The 20,432-nt window shown below is 43.3% G+C and overlaps 1 protein-coding gene across 1 annotated transcript in view; it reads right to left on the bottom strand.

Annotated features, from left to right (window-relative positions):
- GRIA1 (glutamate ionotropic receptor AMPA type subunit 1) overlaps window positions 1-20,432 on the bottom strand; it is a 318,773-nt gene that overhangs the window by 66,618 nt on the left and 231,723 nt on the right. The window contains 1 exon segment of the mRNA XM_030211572.1: window positions 10,371-10,741. Coding sequence (XP_030067432.1) covers window positions 10,371-10,741 — 371 coding nt within the window.

The following is a 20,432-nucleotide window of genomic DNA, read 5'->3' as shown; positions in this document are numbered from 1 at the left end:
AGAAATGGAGGACATGACATGAGATTACAAAGAGGTAGAATCAAAAGTAACCTCAGGATATAATCCTTCACAAAAAGAGCGCTGGATGTCTGGAATACCCTCCCGAAGGAAGTGGTAGAGATAAAAATGATGCTGGAATTCAGATACAAGCCCCCACAAAATAAAATCAGGTAAGGGGAAACCAATCTGCACTGCAAAACAGGTATGACCCCCTCCTCCCCACCCCAAATAAAAACAAGGGGAAGTAACCAGCACTGTGTGGCACATACTGGCGGACTGGATGGACCATATCGGTCTTTATCTGCTGTCATCCACTACATTTTCTATATTACTATACTTCCTCTCATCTCACCTTTGATATATTTAACCACTTTGTAATAAACATCTTTCAGGGCACTTGCTGAGTATTATAATATAGTATAAACTTTGCTTTTTCTGTTAAGCCCCAATAGATTTTATTGAATAACTATATATGGATGTAATTTGTATTACACTCACAAAATCTGATATATGGTGACCTGCGTTAATCTGATTCATGCTACTTAGCAGATGACAAACCATAAAACTGTTGTGTGTGTGAACAATAAATTCAAATGCATTTGCTCAAAGGCCCCAAACAATATTTAGAAAGGCACAATAGTGCTTCTGTAATTAGAACATTTGTTCAAGGATTTAGAAGTGGTTCCCAAATCTGCCCAAGGGACTTCTAGCCTGTTAGATTTTCAGGATAACTTTCATGAATATTCATGAGATAGATTTACATGCAGTGGAGGTAATGCATACAAATTTCTCATGCCTATATTATTGTAGATCAGTGTTTCCCAAGTCCAGTTCTGGAATACCCCTTGCCAGTCAGGTTTTCAGGATGTCCACAGTGAATATGCATGAAAGAGATTTGTATATAATGGAGGCAGTGTATGCAGATCAAGTTCATGCATATTCATTGTGGATATCCTGAAAACCTAACTGGCAAGGGGTACTCCAGGATCGGACTTGGGAAACACTGTTGTAGATAATCTGAAAACGTGACAGACTAGGGGTTTTTGGTTTAGGAATCACTGGACTCTCAAGAAGAAAAATCCAGGTCAAATCCAGGACACAACAAAATCAAATATATGATGTCATATAAAAGTAAAAAACCAGAAGGTAACTGAACCAAAAAGTCCCATGAGACAAGCAATAATACACAAGGAAGTGGGAACGGAGGAAGGCTAGATAAACCTCAGGAACAATACAATTGAAATTTATTGCTTAAAATACGTATAAAAGTAACATAAAATCAATTCTTAAAAAAACTCCCAATATGTATAAAACAAAACACAATGAAATAAATATATTAATGATTCAGTAATACACATTAAAAGTAATATCAGTACTCAAGACCCTACAGATCTAGGGGCAATTCTATAACTGGGTGCCACAATGGAGTGCAACAAGTGCTAATTCTACTACTCATCTTTGCACTCAGATGCTTTTATAAAATACTAGTGTAAACCCAAATATGTGCACACAATATTAGGCACACTCACTCCAGGTCAATGACAGGCATAAGTGGGTGCGGCTAAGTGCTACCCATCATTTGCCGGATTCTGTAAAGGTCCCCCAAATTTTAGCATGGATCATAGATCTATGTGTAAATTAATTAGCTAATTAGGTGATTACGATCAATAATTGATGTTAACAAGCACTTAATTGGCAGTAATTAAGAGTTAGATGCTGAACAATGGAGCAATGAAGGGTTAAGTGACTTGCCCCAGTGACTTAGCTATGGGTGGGCCCAGGTAGGCCTAGGGTCACCCACTTTGGGCTCAACCCCACCCAGTAAGAGCACACCTATGACATGGCTGGTGGGGATCCCCAAGCCCCACCAGCCAAAAACTTCCAGCAACTCTCCTTCTCACGTACCTTACCAATAGCAGATCTTTGCTGGTATTGACTGATACACACCACTCGCACTGGCCTCACAACCTTCTCCCTGACATACTCCTGCCTATGTGGAAATGGGAAGGCTGCTGGTGAAGATCTGCTATTTGAAAAGTATGCAGGGGGGGGGCGGGGGGGGGGGGGGGTAGGAGAAGGAGAGATTGAATTGTCTGTGGGATGGAGGTGGGGCAGGGTTCTTCTGTTCATCCACCACAGGCCGAAATTGGGCATTTGGCTATGCCCTTGACTTGCCCAGAGTCACAAGGAGATGCAATGGGAATTGAACTGAAATTTCCCAGGATTACAACACACTGTACTAACCACTAGACTCCCCTCCATCACTAGAGGAAATGATGCTTTTCCAGGGTTTATCCAATAAACATCTATTTTATTTTTATGCATCAGGGATGCTTTATTGGCATTATGGTTAAAACCTAAAATCAGAAGCCCTTATTAACTTGCACCTTAAATTGTGTATTTTGATGAAGCATATAACCAAGTAAACAGAAACAGAAAAATAATTTTCATGGTGACACTGGGTTGCACAGGGCTGCTGAAAATCCATATATATTTTTAAGCTAGGGTTCCTCAATCCAGTCCTGGGGGAAACCCAAGTCAGTCTGATTTTCAAGGTTAGAGTTATGCAGTGGCTTTTGGACTGAAAATCACCTCTAAAAATGAAGCCTGGATTCAACTTCTTCATGAAAAGTGTGATGGACAAAAATTCAACAGTATATTCTAAGACATCAATAGAAGCAGGAATCTTCTCTGTTTCCTCAAATATTTCACATTCAGAAAATTAAAATGCAGATTCGGAGTGGATGGAAAATAGATGAGCCCTTATGAATTACTCCAACAATGCCTACCTCTCTAATTAGATGATTCAATTAAAAAGAGTCATTAAACAGTGTCAGATCAAGACATTTTTACTTCCAACCGAGGGCCACTTCAACCCTGCAGGTCACAGCTACAGAGCAAATGATGGTACTCAAGCGAGCAATCTGAGATTTTAGCTGCAAGTTTACATTTTTTAAATGAAAAAGATCATTTGCTATTTAGAATACTAGTAGAGATAAAGTTAGAAAGTATTTTCAATACTTAGGAGCTCATTTTCAAAAGAGAAAAACATCCAAAAAGTGGCATAAATCTGCATTTTAATGTTTTTCTCACAAAAACATCCAAATTGGGATTTTCAAAACCAATTTTAGATGTTTTTCTATGAAATCCGTCAGAAGTACATTCAAATAACAAGGGGGAGTTTCAGGGGAGTGTTAAAGGTGGGATCTGGGCGCTCCAACACTTGGACGTTTTTAAGCCATAATGGAACAAAACAAAACCGTCCAAGACTAAAACTAAAACATTTCGAGCTAGACCTGTTTTTATAATGAATAAGACACAAAAATGAGCCCTAAATGACCGGGTGACCACTGGAGGAAATCAGGGATGACCTCTCCTTAATCCCTCAGTGGTCACTAACATCCTCCCACTGCCCCAAAATGTGACTTAAAACATTACTTGCCAGCCTGTATGCCAGTCTTATATGTTATACTAAGGCCCATTAGAGTCCATATGCAGGTCCCTGGAATAGTCTAGTAGTGGGTGCAGTGCACTAGACAGGTGGACCCAGGCCCATACCTACCCCTACCTTTTACACTTGTGGAGGAAACTGTGAGCCCTCCAAAACTCACCAGAAACCCTCTGTACCCACATATAGGTGCCCCCTTTACCCGTAAGGGCTATGGTAGTGGTGTACAGTTGGGGGTAGTGGGTTTTGGGGGGGGTTGGGGGGGGGCTCAACAGACAAGATAAGGGAGCAATGGTGAGATGTGTACCTGGGAGAATTTTATGAAGTTCACTGTCTGTGCCCCCTAGGGTGCCCTATTGCTTTCCTGGGATGTCTGGGGGACCACTCTACATAAATTCTGGCTCCTCCTACTTCCCAATAGCTTGATTTTGTTTGTGCATTTTGCACTTGGACGTTTTTTTTTCAAAAATGGACCAAAAAACAAAATGTCCAAATCACAAAACCTTGTTCACAACAATATTTTTGAAAAAAAAAGATAGATGTTTTTCTTTTTTGAAAATGACCTTCTTCCCTATTCAGATGTTGGATGTTTTTTTGCAAAACATACACAGTTGGACTTAGACGTCATATTGAAAATGCCCCTCTTAGTTCTTAGGACATTTTTACAGTTGAATTATAGAACATATATTTGCCCTGCTTAACATTTGGATTCTTGGCAGATGCTTCTTTGATTGGATGAAAGCAAGAATGCTCCACAGATGATGTAACGAACAAGCTTTTCAACCCATATAGATCCCTTAGGGGTCCTTTGACTAAGCCGTACTAAAATGTGTCCAGCAGTAGTTATAGTGTGGGGGTTTACCACGCGCTCCAGCCACTTTTTACTGTGGCTGTAAAATCCCTTGTTTTCAATAGAGTCAGTAAATGGCCATGCGCTAATAAAAGACATTGGTGCGCAGCCATTTACTGCCTGAGCCCTTACACCTCTTATTTAGGAGGCAGTAAGGGCTCATGTGCTACTCACGCAGTAATTGGGTGGAGTGCGGCCACAGTCATGCGTTGCCGTTACTACTGGGCAAACCCCCATGCTAGGAAATACATTTCATTTTCTAGGCAAAGGAAACGGCACATGCTGCATGCAGTATTACCTCCAGGTGCCTGGGAACTCACTGTCATAGTGCTGTTTTCCTGCGTGCTACCCGCATGGTAGCCCTACCTGTTCTTTAGTAAAAGGGCCCTTTAGTCAGATATGACCGCAAGGCTGAAGGAGGAAAACAGGTGTCTAAAGACACAGTGAGGGCAGTGATATTTTTAGCAATTCTGAGAGCTGGTTAGAACCGGCTGTAACTGTGAATGCAGAGATTTCATTATACAACTCTCAAAGGCAACATCTGTATTTCAACATTTACATAATAGAAAGCATTGTATAACATATTATTACCATAGAGAGAATATATGAAGAGGTAAGAGGAAAGTGAAATGATTGGTCTTTAATGACAAAAGGTTCCTCTTCAGGTCATAGATTTAGGGAACCTTTTCCTAAGCTGTGGTTAGCGCTAGCACGCACTTACCACAGCTTAAAAGGGCTCAGACATCCTGCAGTAAATTTCAAATGTGCACGCACTACCTGTGCGTGAAAAATATTTCTAGTTTTTTGTTGAGGGGGCATGTCTGGAGGGCAGAGTATGGGCATGCCTACGCTGATCAATTAGTATATCTACATTATGGCACGCTAACTGATTAACGTAGAATTTCCACGTGAACCCTTATTGCTTATGAAATGGGTGTTGGTAAGTGCTCACGCGGTAATTTCTTTTAATGGTTGCACACTAACGGCAACATTAGCACGTGGACATTAATACAAAAATTAGAGAATACTGTTGTGGTAAACATGGCCTTAATGCGCAGGACAGACCCACGTAAGGGTGCGTTGAAGCCATTTTCTACCGCAGCTTAGTAAAAGGACCCCTTAAAAATTACGAAGGTCTCCATTAAAGACTAAGCATAGGTTGAATTGGTCAAAAAGACTCCTTAAGGGTCAGTAAAACTTTGGGTTAGAAAACAGAAACAAACATTCATGCATTTAGCGATATCTCCCCTTCAGCAATTTAATCAGAGGGTAATGATATTTAACCTTGAGTGAACCGCATTAGTTACATATTAAGCCTCAATGAACTATGGATGTATGCTGCTTACTTATCCAATGTTTTCAAATTCTGTGGTGAAGATAACCGTGCTAAGGGCCCTGATGAAACATGTGAAGGAATACCGGAGGAAACTGAAAGAAGCCAAGAGAGAGATACGTCTGGCGAAAGCGCAAGCAGAAGAACAAACGGCTAGAAATGTAAGGAGGGGTGACAAAAATTTCTTCAGGTATATTAGTAAAAGGAGAATGACTAAAAAGGGAATTGTGAGACTAAAATATACTGCGAACCGCTATGTAGATAGTGATGAAGAAAAAGCAAATTTGCTAAATAGATACTTTTGTTCTGTTTTCACAGAAGAAAATCCTGGAGCAGGACCGCGATGGACTGGAAAAAGTACAAATGAAAATGGAGTGGATACAGCATCATTTACAGAAGAGAGTGTGTATGAACAACTTGTAAAGCTAAAGGTGGACAAAGCCATGGGACCGGACGGGATCCACCCCAGGATATTAAGGGAGCTCAGAGAGGTTCTGGCGGGTCCTCTTAAAGATTTGTTTAATAAATCCTTGGAGACGGGAGAGGTTCCGAGGGATTGGAGAATGGCGGAGGTGGTCCCTCTTCACAAAAGTGGTGATAGGGAAGTAGCTGGAAACTACAGGCCGGTAAGCCTCACTTTGGTTATTGTAAATGTAATGGAAGCAATGCTGAAGGAAAGGATAGTGAATTTCCTGGAAGCCAATAAGTTGCAAGATCCCAGACAACATGGTTTTACCAAAGGGAAATCGTGCCAAACGAATCTCATTGAGTTTTTTGATTGGGTGACAGGAGAATTGAATCAGGGACGAGCTATGGACGTAATCTACTTAGATTTCAGCAAAGCTTTTGACACGGTTCCCCACAGGAGGCTTTTAAATAAACTGGATGGGCTGAAGATAGGACCTAAAGTGGTGAACTGGATTAGGAACTGGTTGACGGACAGACGCCAGAGGGTGGTGGTGAATGGAGTTAGCTCGGAGGAGGGAAAGGTGAGTAGTGGAGTGCCTCAAGGATCGGTGCTGGGGCCGATTCTGTTCAATATATTTGTGAGTGACCTTGCCGAAGGGTTAGAAGGTAAAGTTTGCCTATTTGCGGATGATACTAAGATCTGTAACAGAGTGGACACCCCGGAGGAAGTGGAAAACATGAAAAAGGATCTGAAGAAGCTAGAACAATGGTCTAAGGTCTGGCAATTAAAATTCAATGCGAAGAAATGCAAAGTGATGCACTTAGGGAATAGAAATCGACGGGAGACGTATGTATTAGGTGGCGAGAGTCTGATAGGTACGGACGGGGAGAGGGATCTTGGGGTGATAGTATCTGAGGATTTGAAGGCGACAAAACAGTATGACAAGGCGGTGGCTGTATCTAGTAGGTTGTTGGGCTGTATAGAGAGAGGTGTGACCAGCAGAAGAAAGGGAGTGTTGATGCCCCTGTATAAGTCGTTGGTGAGGCCCCATCTGGAGTATTGTGTTCAGTTTTGGAGGCCGTATCTTGCTAAGGATGTAAAAAGAATCGAAGCGGTGCAAAGAAAAGCTACGAGAATGGTATGGGATTTGCGTAACAAGACGTATGAGGAGAGACTTGCTGACCTGAACATGTATACCCTGGAGGAAAGGAGAAACAGGGGTGATATGATACAGACGCTCAAATATTTGAAAGGTATTAATCCGCAAACAAACCTTTTCCGGAGATACGAAGGCGGTAGAACAAGAGGACATGAAATGAGATTGAAGGGGGGCAGACTCAAGAAAAATGTCAGGAAGTATTTCTTCACGGAGAGAGTGGTGGATGTTTGGAATGCCCTCCCGCGGGAGGTGGTGGAGATGAAAACGGTAACGGAATTCAAACATGCGTGGGATAAACATAAAGGAATCCTGTTCAGAAGGAATGGATCCTCAGGAGCTTAACCGAGATTGGATAGCAGAGCCGGTAGTGGGAGGTGGGGCTGGAGGTTGGGAGGCGGGGATAGTGCGGGGCAGACTTATACGGTCTGTGCCAGAGCCAGTGGTGGGAGGCGGGACTGGAGGTTGGGAGGCAGGGATAGTGCTCGGCAGACTTATACGGTCTGTGCCAGAGCCGGTGGTGGGAGACAGGGATAGTGCTGGGCAGACTTATACGGTCAGTGCCAGAGCCGGTGGTGGGAGGCGGGGATAGTGCTGGGCAGACTTATACGGTCTGTGCCAGAGCCGGTGGTTGGGAGGCGGGGCTGGTGGTTGGGAGGCGGGGATAGTGCTGGGCAGACTGATACGGTCTGTGCCAGAGCCGGTGGTGGGAGACAGGGATAGTGCTGGGCAGACTTATACGGTCAGTGCCAGAGCCGGTGGTGGGAGGCGGGGCTGGTGGTTGGGAGGCGGGGATAGTGCTGGGCAGACTTATACGGTCTGTGCCCTGAAGAGCATAGGTACAAATCAAAGTAGGGTATACACAAAAAGTAGCACACATATAGTAACACAGTAACATAGTAGATGACGGCAGAAAAAGACCTGCACGGTCCATCTAGTCTGCCCACGATAAACTCATATGTGTATACCTTACCTTGATTTGTACCTGTCTTTTTCAGGGCACAGACCGTATAAGTCTGTGCCGCAGTATTTACCGCCTCCCAACCACCAGTCCCGCCTCCCATCACCGGCTCTGGCACAGACCCCGTATAAGTCTGCCCTCCCCCATCCTAGCCTCTCAACCACCAACCCTTCTTCCCCCCGCCACCCAATTTCAGCTAAGCTTCTGTGGATCCATTCCTTCTGCACAGGATTCCTTTATGCCTGTCCCACGCATGCTTGAATTCCGTTACTGTTTTCATCTCCACCACCTCCCGCGGGAGGGCATTCCAAGCGTTCACCACCCTCTCCGTGAAGAAATACTTCCTGACATCTTTCCTGAGTCTGCCCCCCTTCAATCTCATTTCATGACAACATGAGTTGTCTTGTTGGGCAGACTGGATGGACCGTGCAGGTCTTTTTCTGCCGTCATCTACTATATTACTATGTTACTATGTGAATTCAGACCGACAGATTAAACATCTCGATTCCAGGGCAGTGATTCTCAAAATGACCTCCACCATATGTAAATCTGTCTCATGCACATTTATTAAGTACATCCTGAAACTGGATTGGCCAGGGGATACTTCAGGTTTAGCTTGACAAACACTGCACTAAGGAAATCAAGGCAAATATCTAGATTCCCCTTGTGCAAACAAAAATTATACTAATATGTATTTATCATAACGGCTTAATTGTTTCATGGCTTAGCTTTTACTTGGTACTTTGAGATCTACAACAGATTTTTGTATGGTAATTTGCTTTCTGGCATATTACAATTTCAGAAGTTAATCTGTTAACAACTCATTTACCTTTACTAGGGACCTGCTAATATATAGGGGTCCCCTGTAGTCATCAATGCTACACATTGGTTCCAAGAGTCATTACAGAAGCTTCTGTTTCTGTTCTGGTCTGTGCCCTGGACCATGATAAACTCTTTCAGCTTGTAATGTCTGGCATTAGCTTCCATCTTAATATTCTGTACAAACACTGAACCATGAAATGAAAAAAAGCAACCCTCCAACCTTTTCTGCCATTTTATTCACCATGGAACTCAACACCCACAGATTCTTGCAATCACATCTAGCTTTTTCAAAGCATCTACACTAGGAGAAAGCTATTGTCACAGTCTCCTTTTCAAAAGGACCAGAAGTATCTTCCCCCCCTCCCCCCAATTTTTCAGTCTACAGTTCACAAAACTGCAGTACAGTCTCAATGAGACTCCAGGAGATTCCTGCTGGTCTTTGGTTACAGTACTAGGCTGTAAGGTTACCAAATGAGTTCAGGTCATCAAAGGTGATGCAAGCATAAAAACAGGTCTATCCTAATTGTACAGTTCATTTTGGATGCCACATTCCATGTTCGTTGAAATACTTTTGCCTGTTTTTTTTTTTCCTGGTTGTCAGGCCTCCAGCCACTCTCCTGGAATTATTCTGTTTAGATCATTGCTTTTCAACCCAGTCCTCAGAGCATGCCCAGTCAGTCAGATTTTCAGGACATCCAAATATGCCTCCTCTAAGCAAATCTATCTAATGCAGGGGTGTTCAACCTTGGCCCTCACCCAGTGGCGTTCCTAGCCTGGATGACACCCGGGGCGGATCGCCGATGTGCCCCCCTGGGTGCAGCGCGCCCCCCCTGTGAAATGACACCTCCCCCCCGGTGAAATGCCACCCCCCCGGGTGCACGCCACTGGGGGGGGGGTGCCGCGGCATGCGCCTGTTAGCTCCCCCCAGCGGCGTACACCCGGGGCGGACCACCCCCACCGCCCCCCCCTTGGTATGCCACTGCCCTCACCAGGTTGGGTTTTCAGGATTTTCCCAATAAATATGCATGAGATCTAGCTGCATACAATGGAGGTGGTGCATGCAAATAGATCTCATGCATATTCATTGGGAGAAATCCTGAAAACCCAACTAGATTGCAGCCCTCGAGGACTGAGGTTGGACAACCCTGATCTAATGCATATTCACTGTGGATATCCTGAAAACTTGAGTGGCTAGGTGTGTCCCAACGTCTGGGGTGAGAAACACTAGTTTAGATTATTCCTATCAAGTTCAGTTGAATACAGTTGGACTGAGAAAATGAAAAGCAAGTCAAAGAAATAGTAGTACATGTACCATGCCACTATTCTGTGAAAATACCCAAAGTCAAATGACAGTGCAAGAAGGCTGTGGGAGACAGTAAAAAGTGACCAACCTTGGTGAAATATCGCATCCTTGTTGCATAAAGGCTCCAAGTGAGAACCAGAGGCTATTGAATATCCCAAATTCATTAGTCTGGTCAGCGGTAGGCTGGTCCCGACCTTCCTCAAACTCTTCATTGTGCCACTCATAAGGACTGAAGCGGCTGACCAAGAAGAGAACCACGCTGACACCAATGTAGGCAAAAACAATACACATCCAAATCTCATAAGCCAGGGGGTCCAGAAAGGAAAAGACTCCTGGCTTGGACTTGTGGGGCTTCTTAATCATGATAGAAATTCCTAAGCTCATAAAAGGCTTAGAGAAATCAATTACTTCTTCACGGATCAGAGTAATGGTCAGTGGGGCAATGGCCACATCAGCTCTCTAGAAAAGAAGAAAAACAAAGACTGATGTTCATTGCCAACAAATCCTAGATCCTTTGCTTTCAACATCCCATCTATGATGTTTTCCTAAAATGTACAGCAATCATATTGGGTCTATCCATCCCTGCAAACATTTAAGGGTCCAGAGTTGTCAATAAAATTACAAACAGCATAAAAGAATAATGAATTTGTACAGTATTTCCATTAAATATTACATTTTCAACTTCCTTCGTGTTCCTTCTCATAAGCTCAGAAAGCTAAAGTATACAATCTACAGAATTTTTACATCTTTTAACGTGTATACCCGTCCTATTAATTCAGTGGTTCTTATCTTCAACTATGTCTGGCTCTCAGGATATTCACAACAAGTATACATGATATTATGGCTTCTATTTAATTAAATTAATTTAATAAAAGGTTTTATAGCCTGCCACTTACAGCCAACGAATATAAAGAGTGGGTTACTAATTACAATCCCTATAAACAAAAACAAATACTGTAAAAATCTACATTCTTTGTAAAATACAAATTCTTTAAATCAAAACTATACAATAGATCAGAATTATCAGTCCTCCCAGTTCTCACCACTTTTTCCCATCATACAGCAATCATGTAATCAGTTCTTACAAGAAGGTACGATAATAATCTTAAAAAATCCAAGTTTTCAACTGGTTTCTAAAAGCCATATAATCATGCAAATTGTCGAACGCGGCAGGAACCTTGTTCCAGAGCCCCGAGGCTGTGCCTGAAAAACAATGAGCATGAATTTTAACCAATCTAAGCGGGTCTTTTACTAAAGGTTATCGCAATGTTATTTTCCACAGGACCTATTTTATTCCTATGGGCCCTGCTGCAGATAACATGAGCTAACCTGTAGTAAAAGACCCTCTAAGTTCTGTACACCATTAAAGCGTAATTCTTTTTTAGGGACATGAATTTTAAACAACTTCATAAATAAAATAGGCTTATCCGACGAATAGCCTTAAATAGTATACACAGAACTTTAAACAAGATTCTGGATTCCACTAGCAACCAGTATAGTGCATAAAGTAGAGGTATTGCGGTATCCCATCATTTCTGATAGTTAATCATAAGGGCTGCAATATACTGAATTCTTTGTAATTTTTTTATAACATTCTTAGGGAGACAGTACCATGATTTCGGCCATGAGGTTACAACGGGGTATACGCACATGTTATTGGTCTCTGAATGCAAAATAGGGTTGAGCATGTGATAGAGAATGACATGGGGACAAAGTATGTCCCCAGTCCTGCCCTGTCCCCGTGGCCAGCATGTTTGCTTGTTTTTCCAAAAAATCAAAATATCGTTGTCTGCATCACTCAAACATCACTCAAACATGTAGAAAATGGCACGGGGACAAAGTTTGTCCTCGTCCCGTCCCCCTGGGATCTGTCCCTGTCCCCGCCCCATCCCTGCAAGCTCTGTCCCAGTCCCCATCCCCGCGGTTACTGTGGGTTTCCCCCCCCCCTCCCCGTGTCATTCTGTAGCGTGTGAGTTAACTAGTGGAGAAGACATGGCTACACGCGCCATTAAAAATGTATGCTAATGACTGCATTAAAGTATTCCACCCAACAGTAGCACACGTTTAGTGGTAGCTGGTGGGATCCCAAGCTCGGCCAGCTGAAGACATCCTCCTGATGGTAACGAAAATGCTACTCTCCATGATACCGGCATCTGCATATGTTCAGTTTTCAGTGCATGCCTGCTGCAGACTGCCAAGGTGGAAAGAAGCGTTTTCCCACCAGCTGAGATATTTTTTGGGTGGTGGTTGGGGGAGGGGGGAGAACAATTGGTGCCCACCCAGTTCTTCCCTGGGCCCACCCAAAATCTGTTGTCTGGCTACGCCCCTGAACCAGAAGTGCCTGCAAGGTTCAAAAGCAGATCGGAGGTAACATTGCGTGTATGTCTAAACAAAAGTGAAAGTGAAAGCAAACATTGGTGCGTGTTCTTCCGCACCTGAATATGAGCCTTGCAAACATTTCCTGCCCATACATTCTTGCTAGGCTCATATTTCTATGCAGAAAGCAAACAGGGATACTACTGACTTGAGCTGAGTTGACAGAGGATCTTCTGTGTTGCTGATGAAATTTCCCTGCAGCTGTTTTAAGCACTTTGCATAATGTAATTAAGCATTGCTAAAGCATTTGCTGTAGGGTTTCTTGCTGTGTTAAAAGAGGGTTCATTAGGACACTTTGAAGGCCAAAACAGCCACTTACCATATCTCTGCTGTCTCTTAACTTACAAACACAGGAGGCCACTCCAGCACAAGAGTGTCAACCAGAGCTATGAACTTATTGGATTGTCATTTAAGTACTAATAGGTGGCTTTTTAGATAAATTAAGTATATTTTAGCATTTTGTGCCTAACTTCAGGGAATGCCCTCTGATCCACCCATGCCCCTCCCATAGCTCTGCCCCTATGAAATTTAGGCATGAATGTTATAGAATACTGACTAGGGCAGATGTGCATGCAAATCCAAATGTTGCCAATTAACTCCAATTATTGATTGTTGACACCTAGAGGGGAATAATCGAACGAGGCGCCCAAGTTTTCCTGGGGCCGTCCTCGCAGGACGGCTCCATGAAGGGGCGGGGAAACAAGATGGGCGTCCATCTTTCGTTTTGATAATACTGTTGGGGACGCTCAAATCTCAACATTTAGGTCGACCTTAGAGATGGTCGTCCTTAGCTCGTCCTTAGAGATGGTCGTCCCCGGTTTTCGGCTAATGGAAACTGAGGACGCCCATCTCAGAAACGACCAAATCCAAGCCATTTGGTCATGGGAGGAGCCAGCATTTGTAGTGCACTGGTACCCCTCACATGCCAGGACATCAACTGTGCACCCAAGGAAGCACTGCAGTGGACTTCATAAATTGCTCCCAGGTGCATAGCTCCCTTACCTTGTGTGCTGAGCCCCCCAAACCCACTACCCACAACTGTACACCACTACCATAGCCCTAAGGGGTGAAGGGGGGCACCTACATGTGGGTACAGTTGGTTTCTGGTGGGTTTTGAAGGGCTCACACTTACCACCACAAGTGTAACAGGTGGGGGGGGGGGGGGGGGGAGAGAGAGAAGGGCCTGGGTCCGCCTGCCTGAAGTGCACTGCACCCACTAAAACTGTTCCAGGGACCTGCATATTGCTGTCATGGAGCTGGGTATGATATTTTAGGCTGGCATAGAGGCTGGCAAAAAAATTTTTTAAAGTTTTTTTTTAGGGTGGGAGGGGGTTGGTGACCACTGGGGGAGTAAGGGGAGGTCATCCTCGATTCCCTCCGGTGGTCATCTGGTCAGTTCGGGCACCTTTTTGAGGCTTGGTCACAAGAAAAAATGGACCAAGTAAAGTCGGCCAAGTGCTTGTCATGGACGCCCTTCTTTTTTCCATTATCGGCCAAGGACGCCCATATGTTAAGCATGCACCATTCCTGCCTTTACTATGCTTCTGACTCGCCCCTGTGAACTTTGGTCATCTCCACGACGGAAAGCAGTTGAGGGCGCCCAAAATCGTCTTTCGATTATGCCGATATAGGCGACCCTGAGAGAAGGACGCCCATCTCCCGATTTGTATCGGAAGATGGGCGCCCTTCTCTTTTGAAAATAAGCCTGCTAGATAACTAATTTGCACATGCATCTGCCCTAGGCACCCGTAATTGGGTGCCCAATTTTGGGTGACCTATATACAAAGGAGGCCAGATAAATTTATAGGAATCTTTCATGAATGTAAAACAAAGTTTGAGATGAAAAAAAAAAGCATCTTTTATGAAATTACCCCCATTAATGTCAGATGAAATTTATAGATTGATTTTTATGACATTAACAAGTGTTAAAGGGCAATTAATGTACATTAATCAGTTAAACATGCTTTATTCTGCCAAAATGAATAAAATGCTGGTGCAATACGTTAAAAGAAAATGATCTGTGTCGCATGCAAAGCAGCTCATTATGAATCATATCCAATAATGCAGCTGGCAATAAATTTCACAAGCTATGTTATTCATGGAAACTTAACATCACCTCCAGAACTGCTGTTAACTTTCTCCCCAGGGAACCAGTTTGCTGATGTGCCAGAAGCAACTTAAAGGGATGAAGTCAATGATGGTCTTGTAGTGAGGACCTGGAGAATTTTCCTCCATCCCTGCACCTCTCACACCCCTCCTTTCCTCTCCCTGGAGGGCTCACAATGTAAGAACCCCCCCCCCTCACACACACATAAACAGCTGAAATGGGTTTTGAACCCACGTCGCATGATGCTCAGTCCACTGTACTGCCCATTAAACTACTCCTCAACTCTGCTTAGAAGTCAGTTAAAAAAAAGATTTTATTACCATGATTGTCCATAGTTTCTGAAGTTGTCAGAGAGCCCCATTTATCTTGCTAGGTTCACATATAGGGGAGGAGATGAGGGGGAGAGCAGCTACTGAGCAATTAAGGAGGTGACTTGCTTTAATCCCTCCAGTGGACAGCTGCTCAATCAGAGCACCTTTCTGTAAAAGTGTAAAGTAGAAATTTCCACCAAACCACTGCAATGTCCCACCCTTGGCACCTTGGGAGTATAGTAGGGGGAAAATGGTCTCTGGTCCTCCTCTACCAGAAGCTCAATTTTCAAAAATAATGCTGCTTGATCTCTTATCAGTATTCTCATACAACTACCCTTAGCAGTAGTGCAACCATGAAATTACCACTAGAGGCTCAGGCAATGCCATTTTTTAAAATGATGCTGCCAAGGGAATTGTGATCCCTGCTCCTACTAGACCCCTTACCCCCAAGAGATGAAGTGGTAATTCAGAGGTGATGGGGGGGGGGGGGAGGGGAGAAATGCTGTAATGTTTTAAGAACACAGGATTGGGTTTGGGGAAAAATATTTTACTTTACTTTTGCCAAAAAACATAGGAGCCGACTTTTCAAAATAATTGAGGGTTCTAAACCCAATGGAAATGACCTCTCCCTGGACAATACTCATGGAGTTTGCTCAATATTTGTGGTTCTCAAGCATCCACGGCACTCACAAGCTGGCTCCAAAGCCATAAAGTGCCCCTTATCACCACTAATTTTGCTGGGGAGGTGCCTTTTCATTCTTTCTTATGACCCTTTAATAGATAATAGGTGAGTTAAGGACTGCTGTTGTGTACTGCTGCAGCTGGGTATATGTGATGTTCCTGTGGCATTCACTAACCTGTGGTACTGAGGTATCATGGGTTAACAAGTTCCATGGTAATTTTTCTGCAGTAAAATAGTGTGCAAATGCAGTGTTTAATTGCAACTTTATAAACAGGCATGTAGCAAGTGCAGCAAATAATCTTGGCTATATCAGTACAATGCTGGTTTCTAAATTAAAAATCACTAGGAATATACACAAGTGAAATGGTTTTGGTCCCTTTTTGGATTTTTCAGACTTTTTCCCAATTTGGTCTTTGCACTGCCATCTTCCTCTGTGCCCTTTGCACCAACATCTCTTGTTTACCAGGAAGTGCAGACTTCACTAGCAGTGGCGTTCCTAGGGGGGCTGACACCTGGGGCGGATCGCTGATGCGCCCCGCCCCCGGGTGCAGCGCCCCCCCCCCCGGATGCAGCGCAGCCCCCCCCTTTGAAAGGACCCCCCCCGCGACAGAACCCCCCCCCCGGGTGCACGCCACTGGGGGGGTGCCGCACTCGCCTGTCCTTCGTTTGTTCCATGCTCCCACTCTGCCCCGGAACAGGAAGTAATGTGTTCCGGGGCAGAGGGAGCATGGAACGAACGACGGACAGGCGCGCACGGCAACCCCCAGCCGCGTGCACCCGGGGCGGCCTGCACCCACTGCCCCCCCCAGGAACGCCTCTGTTCACTAGTCTTGTCAGTCAGCTAATAGAAGACTCACATGATCAACAAGCTACAAAACTGGGATTTGTAGCTTACTTCTCCAAATTACAATTTCATGTCTGGTGTGTCTTTGCCTCTAATATGAGATCCATAGGCAGCAGCATTTCAAAATGATAGGTGGTGCCAAACACAATACAGATTACCCCTCCCCACCCACTTTGGGCTCAGGCCCACCCAGTAACATCACACCTATGATGTGACTGGCAGGGATCCCCAGCCCCACTAGCCAAAAACTCCCAACAACTGTCCCTCTTGCATGCCTTATAAATAGCAGATCTTCGCTGCAGTGAGCAGCGACTGATACATACTACTCACACCAACCCCACAGCCTTCCCTCTGATGCATTCCCACCTAAACGGAAACAGGAAGTTGCATCAGAGGGAAGGCTGTGGGGCCAGCATGAGCAGTGTGTATTAGTTGCTGCTCATTGCTAGTGAAAATCTGCTATTTAAAAGGTATGCGGAGGAAGGGGGATGTTTGAGGGCAAGAGAGGGAGAGGTCAAATCACCTATGGGATGGAGCGGGGTTCTTTTGCCCACCAATTTTGGGCCCAGGCCCACCCAAAATTGGGCATCTGTCTATGCCCCTGGTGCATGGCCACTAGCTTGCGAGTCCTTACCGACACCTATTTAGTAGGTGGAAAGAAATCATGCGCTAACCATGCGCTAATCAGTAGGCATGTGTCAATGTAGCTGCATTAACCAATTAGCGCTGGGCAGGCCTACTGTTTGCCCTCAAACACAACCCCAAGCCCTAGAAATAAAAAGTATTTTTTAGTGCCGCCTGGGAAGGCATCATTTTCCCACATGATAAGCATGTGTTAGTGCTTACTGCCGCTTGTTAAACGGACCCCCTTAAATTGTGAGCTCACTATGGACCAGAAAAAAAAAAGTACCTGCATAGAACATATAAATCACTTTGAATGTACTACAGAAAGGCAGTATATCAAATCCCTTTCCCATTCAAATACAATCTAATGCCTGTTCCAGGGGAATAGTTTTCTTAGGTGTGGCCCTGAGTGAAACTGTCATTTGTTTTCACAATTAAAAAAAAGTCAATTAAAATGTAAATTGAAAGCAAGGTTAAATGTCTGCTGATTATGTAGCAATGGGGCCTGCTTAACAGAAAGAAGCTGAGTGCCTCCAAGCTCATATTCTTTCACTCTGCATTTTAAGTGGGACCGCGCCCAGTCCTGCATATTAATCAGATGTAATAGATTGCATTGGAGGGAATTATTTGATTGCAATGTGCTGAAGTTATGAGATCAGAATACTGAGTGGTGCTGTCTTCTTTTTATGTTCCTGTATTATCAAATCTCACTTGATGAGCATATAGGACATCAAAGTTATATGTGGCTGCTATGTTGCTTCACTTACAATGCACAGAAATAAGGGTCACCAAAAGTTTTATTGGACTGACTTGATGAATAGTTTCAAGTTTAATATTTGATATAATATTTGATATATCGCCCAATGGGAGGACCTTCTGAATGGCTTACATACACCAAAATCATGGAATATAGAAAGCAGAGAGGGAAACAAGATTATAAGATTCAAAGTAGCAGATAATAGAGATAGTGGTACTCATGTAATTCAATCCAACGAGTGCTTCAACCCCCAAACACCTCCAACTGAGGCAACAAAAAGGTGAAGCAGTGAGAGAGTATCAAGAATCAAGGGTCAAAAGGGTTTTGAAAAAGGAATGTATTCAAATCAATTTTACATTTCTGAAACAAATGCTCTAACTGGAGGTAGAGGGGAAGGGCATTCCATAATGTAGGAGCTGTGACACCAAGAATGGCATTTTAGAAAGGATGTCCAATTCAGAATATGGATGTTCAAGTTGGTACATCACATATGGGCATCCATTTCTCATATATTTTAGAAAAGACTCTGCCAATATGCAGCTTGTTCTAAAATACATGAGAAATTGATGTCCATGTGCTGGTGACATCCAGCATTAACATCCATTTTACAAACTGAAATGTCAAAATTATGAATGAGTCAAAACGAGGGACAGGGACGTCTTTGGAGCAACATAGGAATGCCCATGTTATAAAATGGCCACATGGACAGCCATGTGGAGCAAAGAGGTAGCCTAATGGTTAGGGCACTGGACTGAGAATCAGGGGTCTCAGATTCAAATCCCACTCTGTTCTTTGTGATTTATTTTAAAATTGTGAGTCTTCTATGGACAGAAAAATACCTACTGTATCTGAATGTAAACCGCTTCAATGGCCTTCAGGCTTGCAGATTTCTTCTAGATTCAGATAAAATAGGTGTTTTTCTGTCCTTGGAGGGCTCACAGTTTAACCCCCCCCCCCCCCACACACACACACAGAACTGAAATGGATTTTGAACCCATGTCCCTTGGTGCTTAGCCCACTGTACTGCCCATTAAATAACTCCTCAACTCTGCAAAGGAATCTATTAAGAAGTCACTTAAAAAAAAAAGATCTCATTACCATGAATGTCCATAGTTTCTGAAGTTGTCATACAGCCCATATATCTTGCTAGGTTCACATATGGGGGAGGAGAGGAGGGGAATAGCAACCACTGAGCGATTAAGGAGGTGACTTGCCTTAATCCCTCCAGTGGACAGCTGCTCAATCAGAGCACCTTTCTGTAACATGGATGTGCCAAGTACCAAATAGCAATGTCCATCTTTTAGGACATAGATGTCCCTTCCGCTTCTGAGACTGGAGTTGAATTTTCACATTTTGGCCCCTCTCTAGTCCCACCCAAAACATGACTAGACCATGCCTTCTTGCCATAAGGATGTATGGCAGTTTTAGACATCCATACCTGTCTTTATAAAATCAGGATTATTTATTTATTTATTTATAATTATATTACAAAAAGGTTTACAAGCCAAACACTTGTTAAACAGAAACACAGCAGAAGCAAACATGCAAATGAAGAAAACGTCATCTCAGAAAATTTATGTCAGCTTTCTTAGACCACTTTAACTGGGAAGCAAGGCCAAATCATAGGAGATTTATCATAGGTAACTTCAAATATATTAAAGGCTACGTGTGAAACCTCACCTTTATTACAATTTCCAACATTATTTTAACTTTTTTAAATCAAGAAAACCTTTTAGTTGCTCAGGAGCATAAAATATATACTTCATCTCTCCAAATCGAACCAAACATTTACATGGATAAGCAAGGAAAAAAGTTCCCCCGAGTTTCAATATTTCCTGTTTCATAGGTAAAAAAAAATTTCTCCATTCTTGTGTCAGTTTGGTAACATCTGGATAAATCCAAATTTTTTATCCTCCAAAGAATTCCTTGGAATGATTAAAGTCTTAAGATAGCATTAAGATCTTGTTCAAACACAAAAGACACTAAGAGCGTGGCTCTCTCCGTGGCATTTTCTATAGATTGTTCCGAAATGGCAGATATATTATTCACATCAATATTTATATCTTCCCCACCTCTAGCTTCTCCTTCATTCTTCCCTGGACTCTCAGGCAAATAATAAATCTTATTAATAGGAGGAACAGCGTCCTGTGGAATTTTCAAGAGGCGGAGATTCAAGCGCCTATTAAAATTCTCTATCTGCTCAATCTTTTTATGGAGAGCCAATTTATCTTTAACCGTAGTAAAGTTAAAGTCTTGAAGCTGTTTCACTTCATTTTGAATTTGTTTAACCCAGGTGGAAGATCTTCCTTCACTGATTCAACTGTCTTAACCAGATCCTCAAATTTAAAATGCAAAGCAGATACCTCACCTGAGGATTTCTGAAGAGTAAAGTCCATCTTGTTAAGCATTAACCAAATCTTTCCGAGATTTACCTCCGTTGATGTTTCTG

The sequence above is a fragment of the Microcaecilia unicolor genome, chromosome 8, assembly GCF_901765095.1.
Source record: "Microcaecilia unicolor chromosome 8, aMicUni1.1, whole genome shotgun sequence".
In the NCBI taxonomy this organism is placed as follows: Eukaryota; Metazoa; Chordata; class Amphibia; order Gymnophiona; family Siphonopidae; genus Microcaecilia; species Microcaecilia unicolor.
Note: the sequence above shows the minus strand (reverse complement) of the source record. Positions and strands in the feature narration are given on the sequence as shown.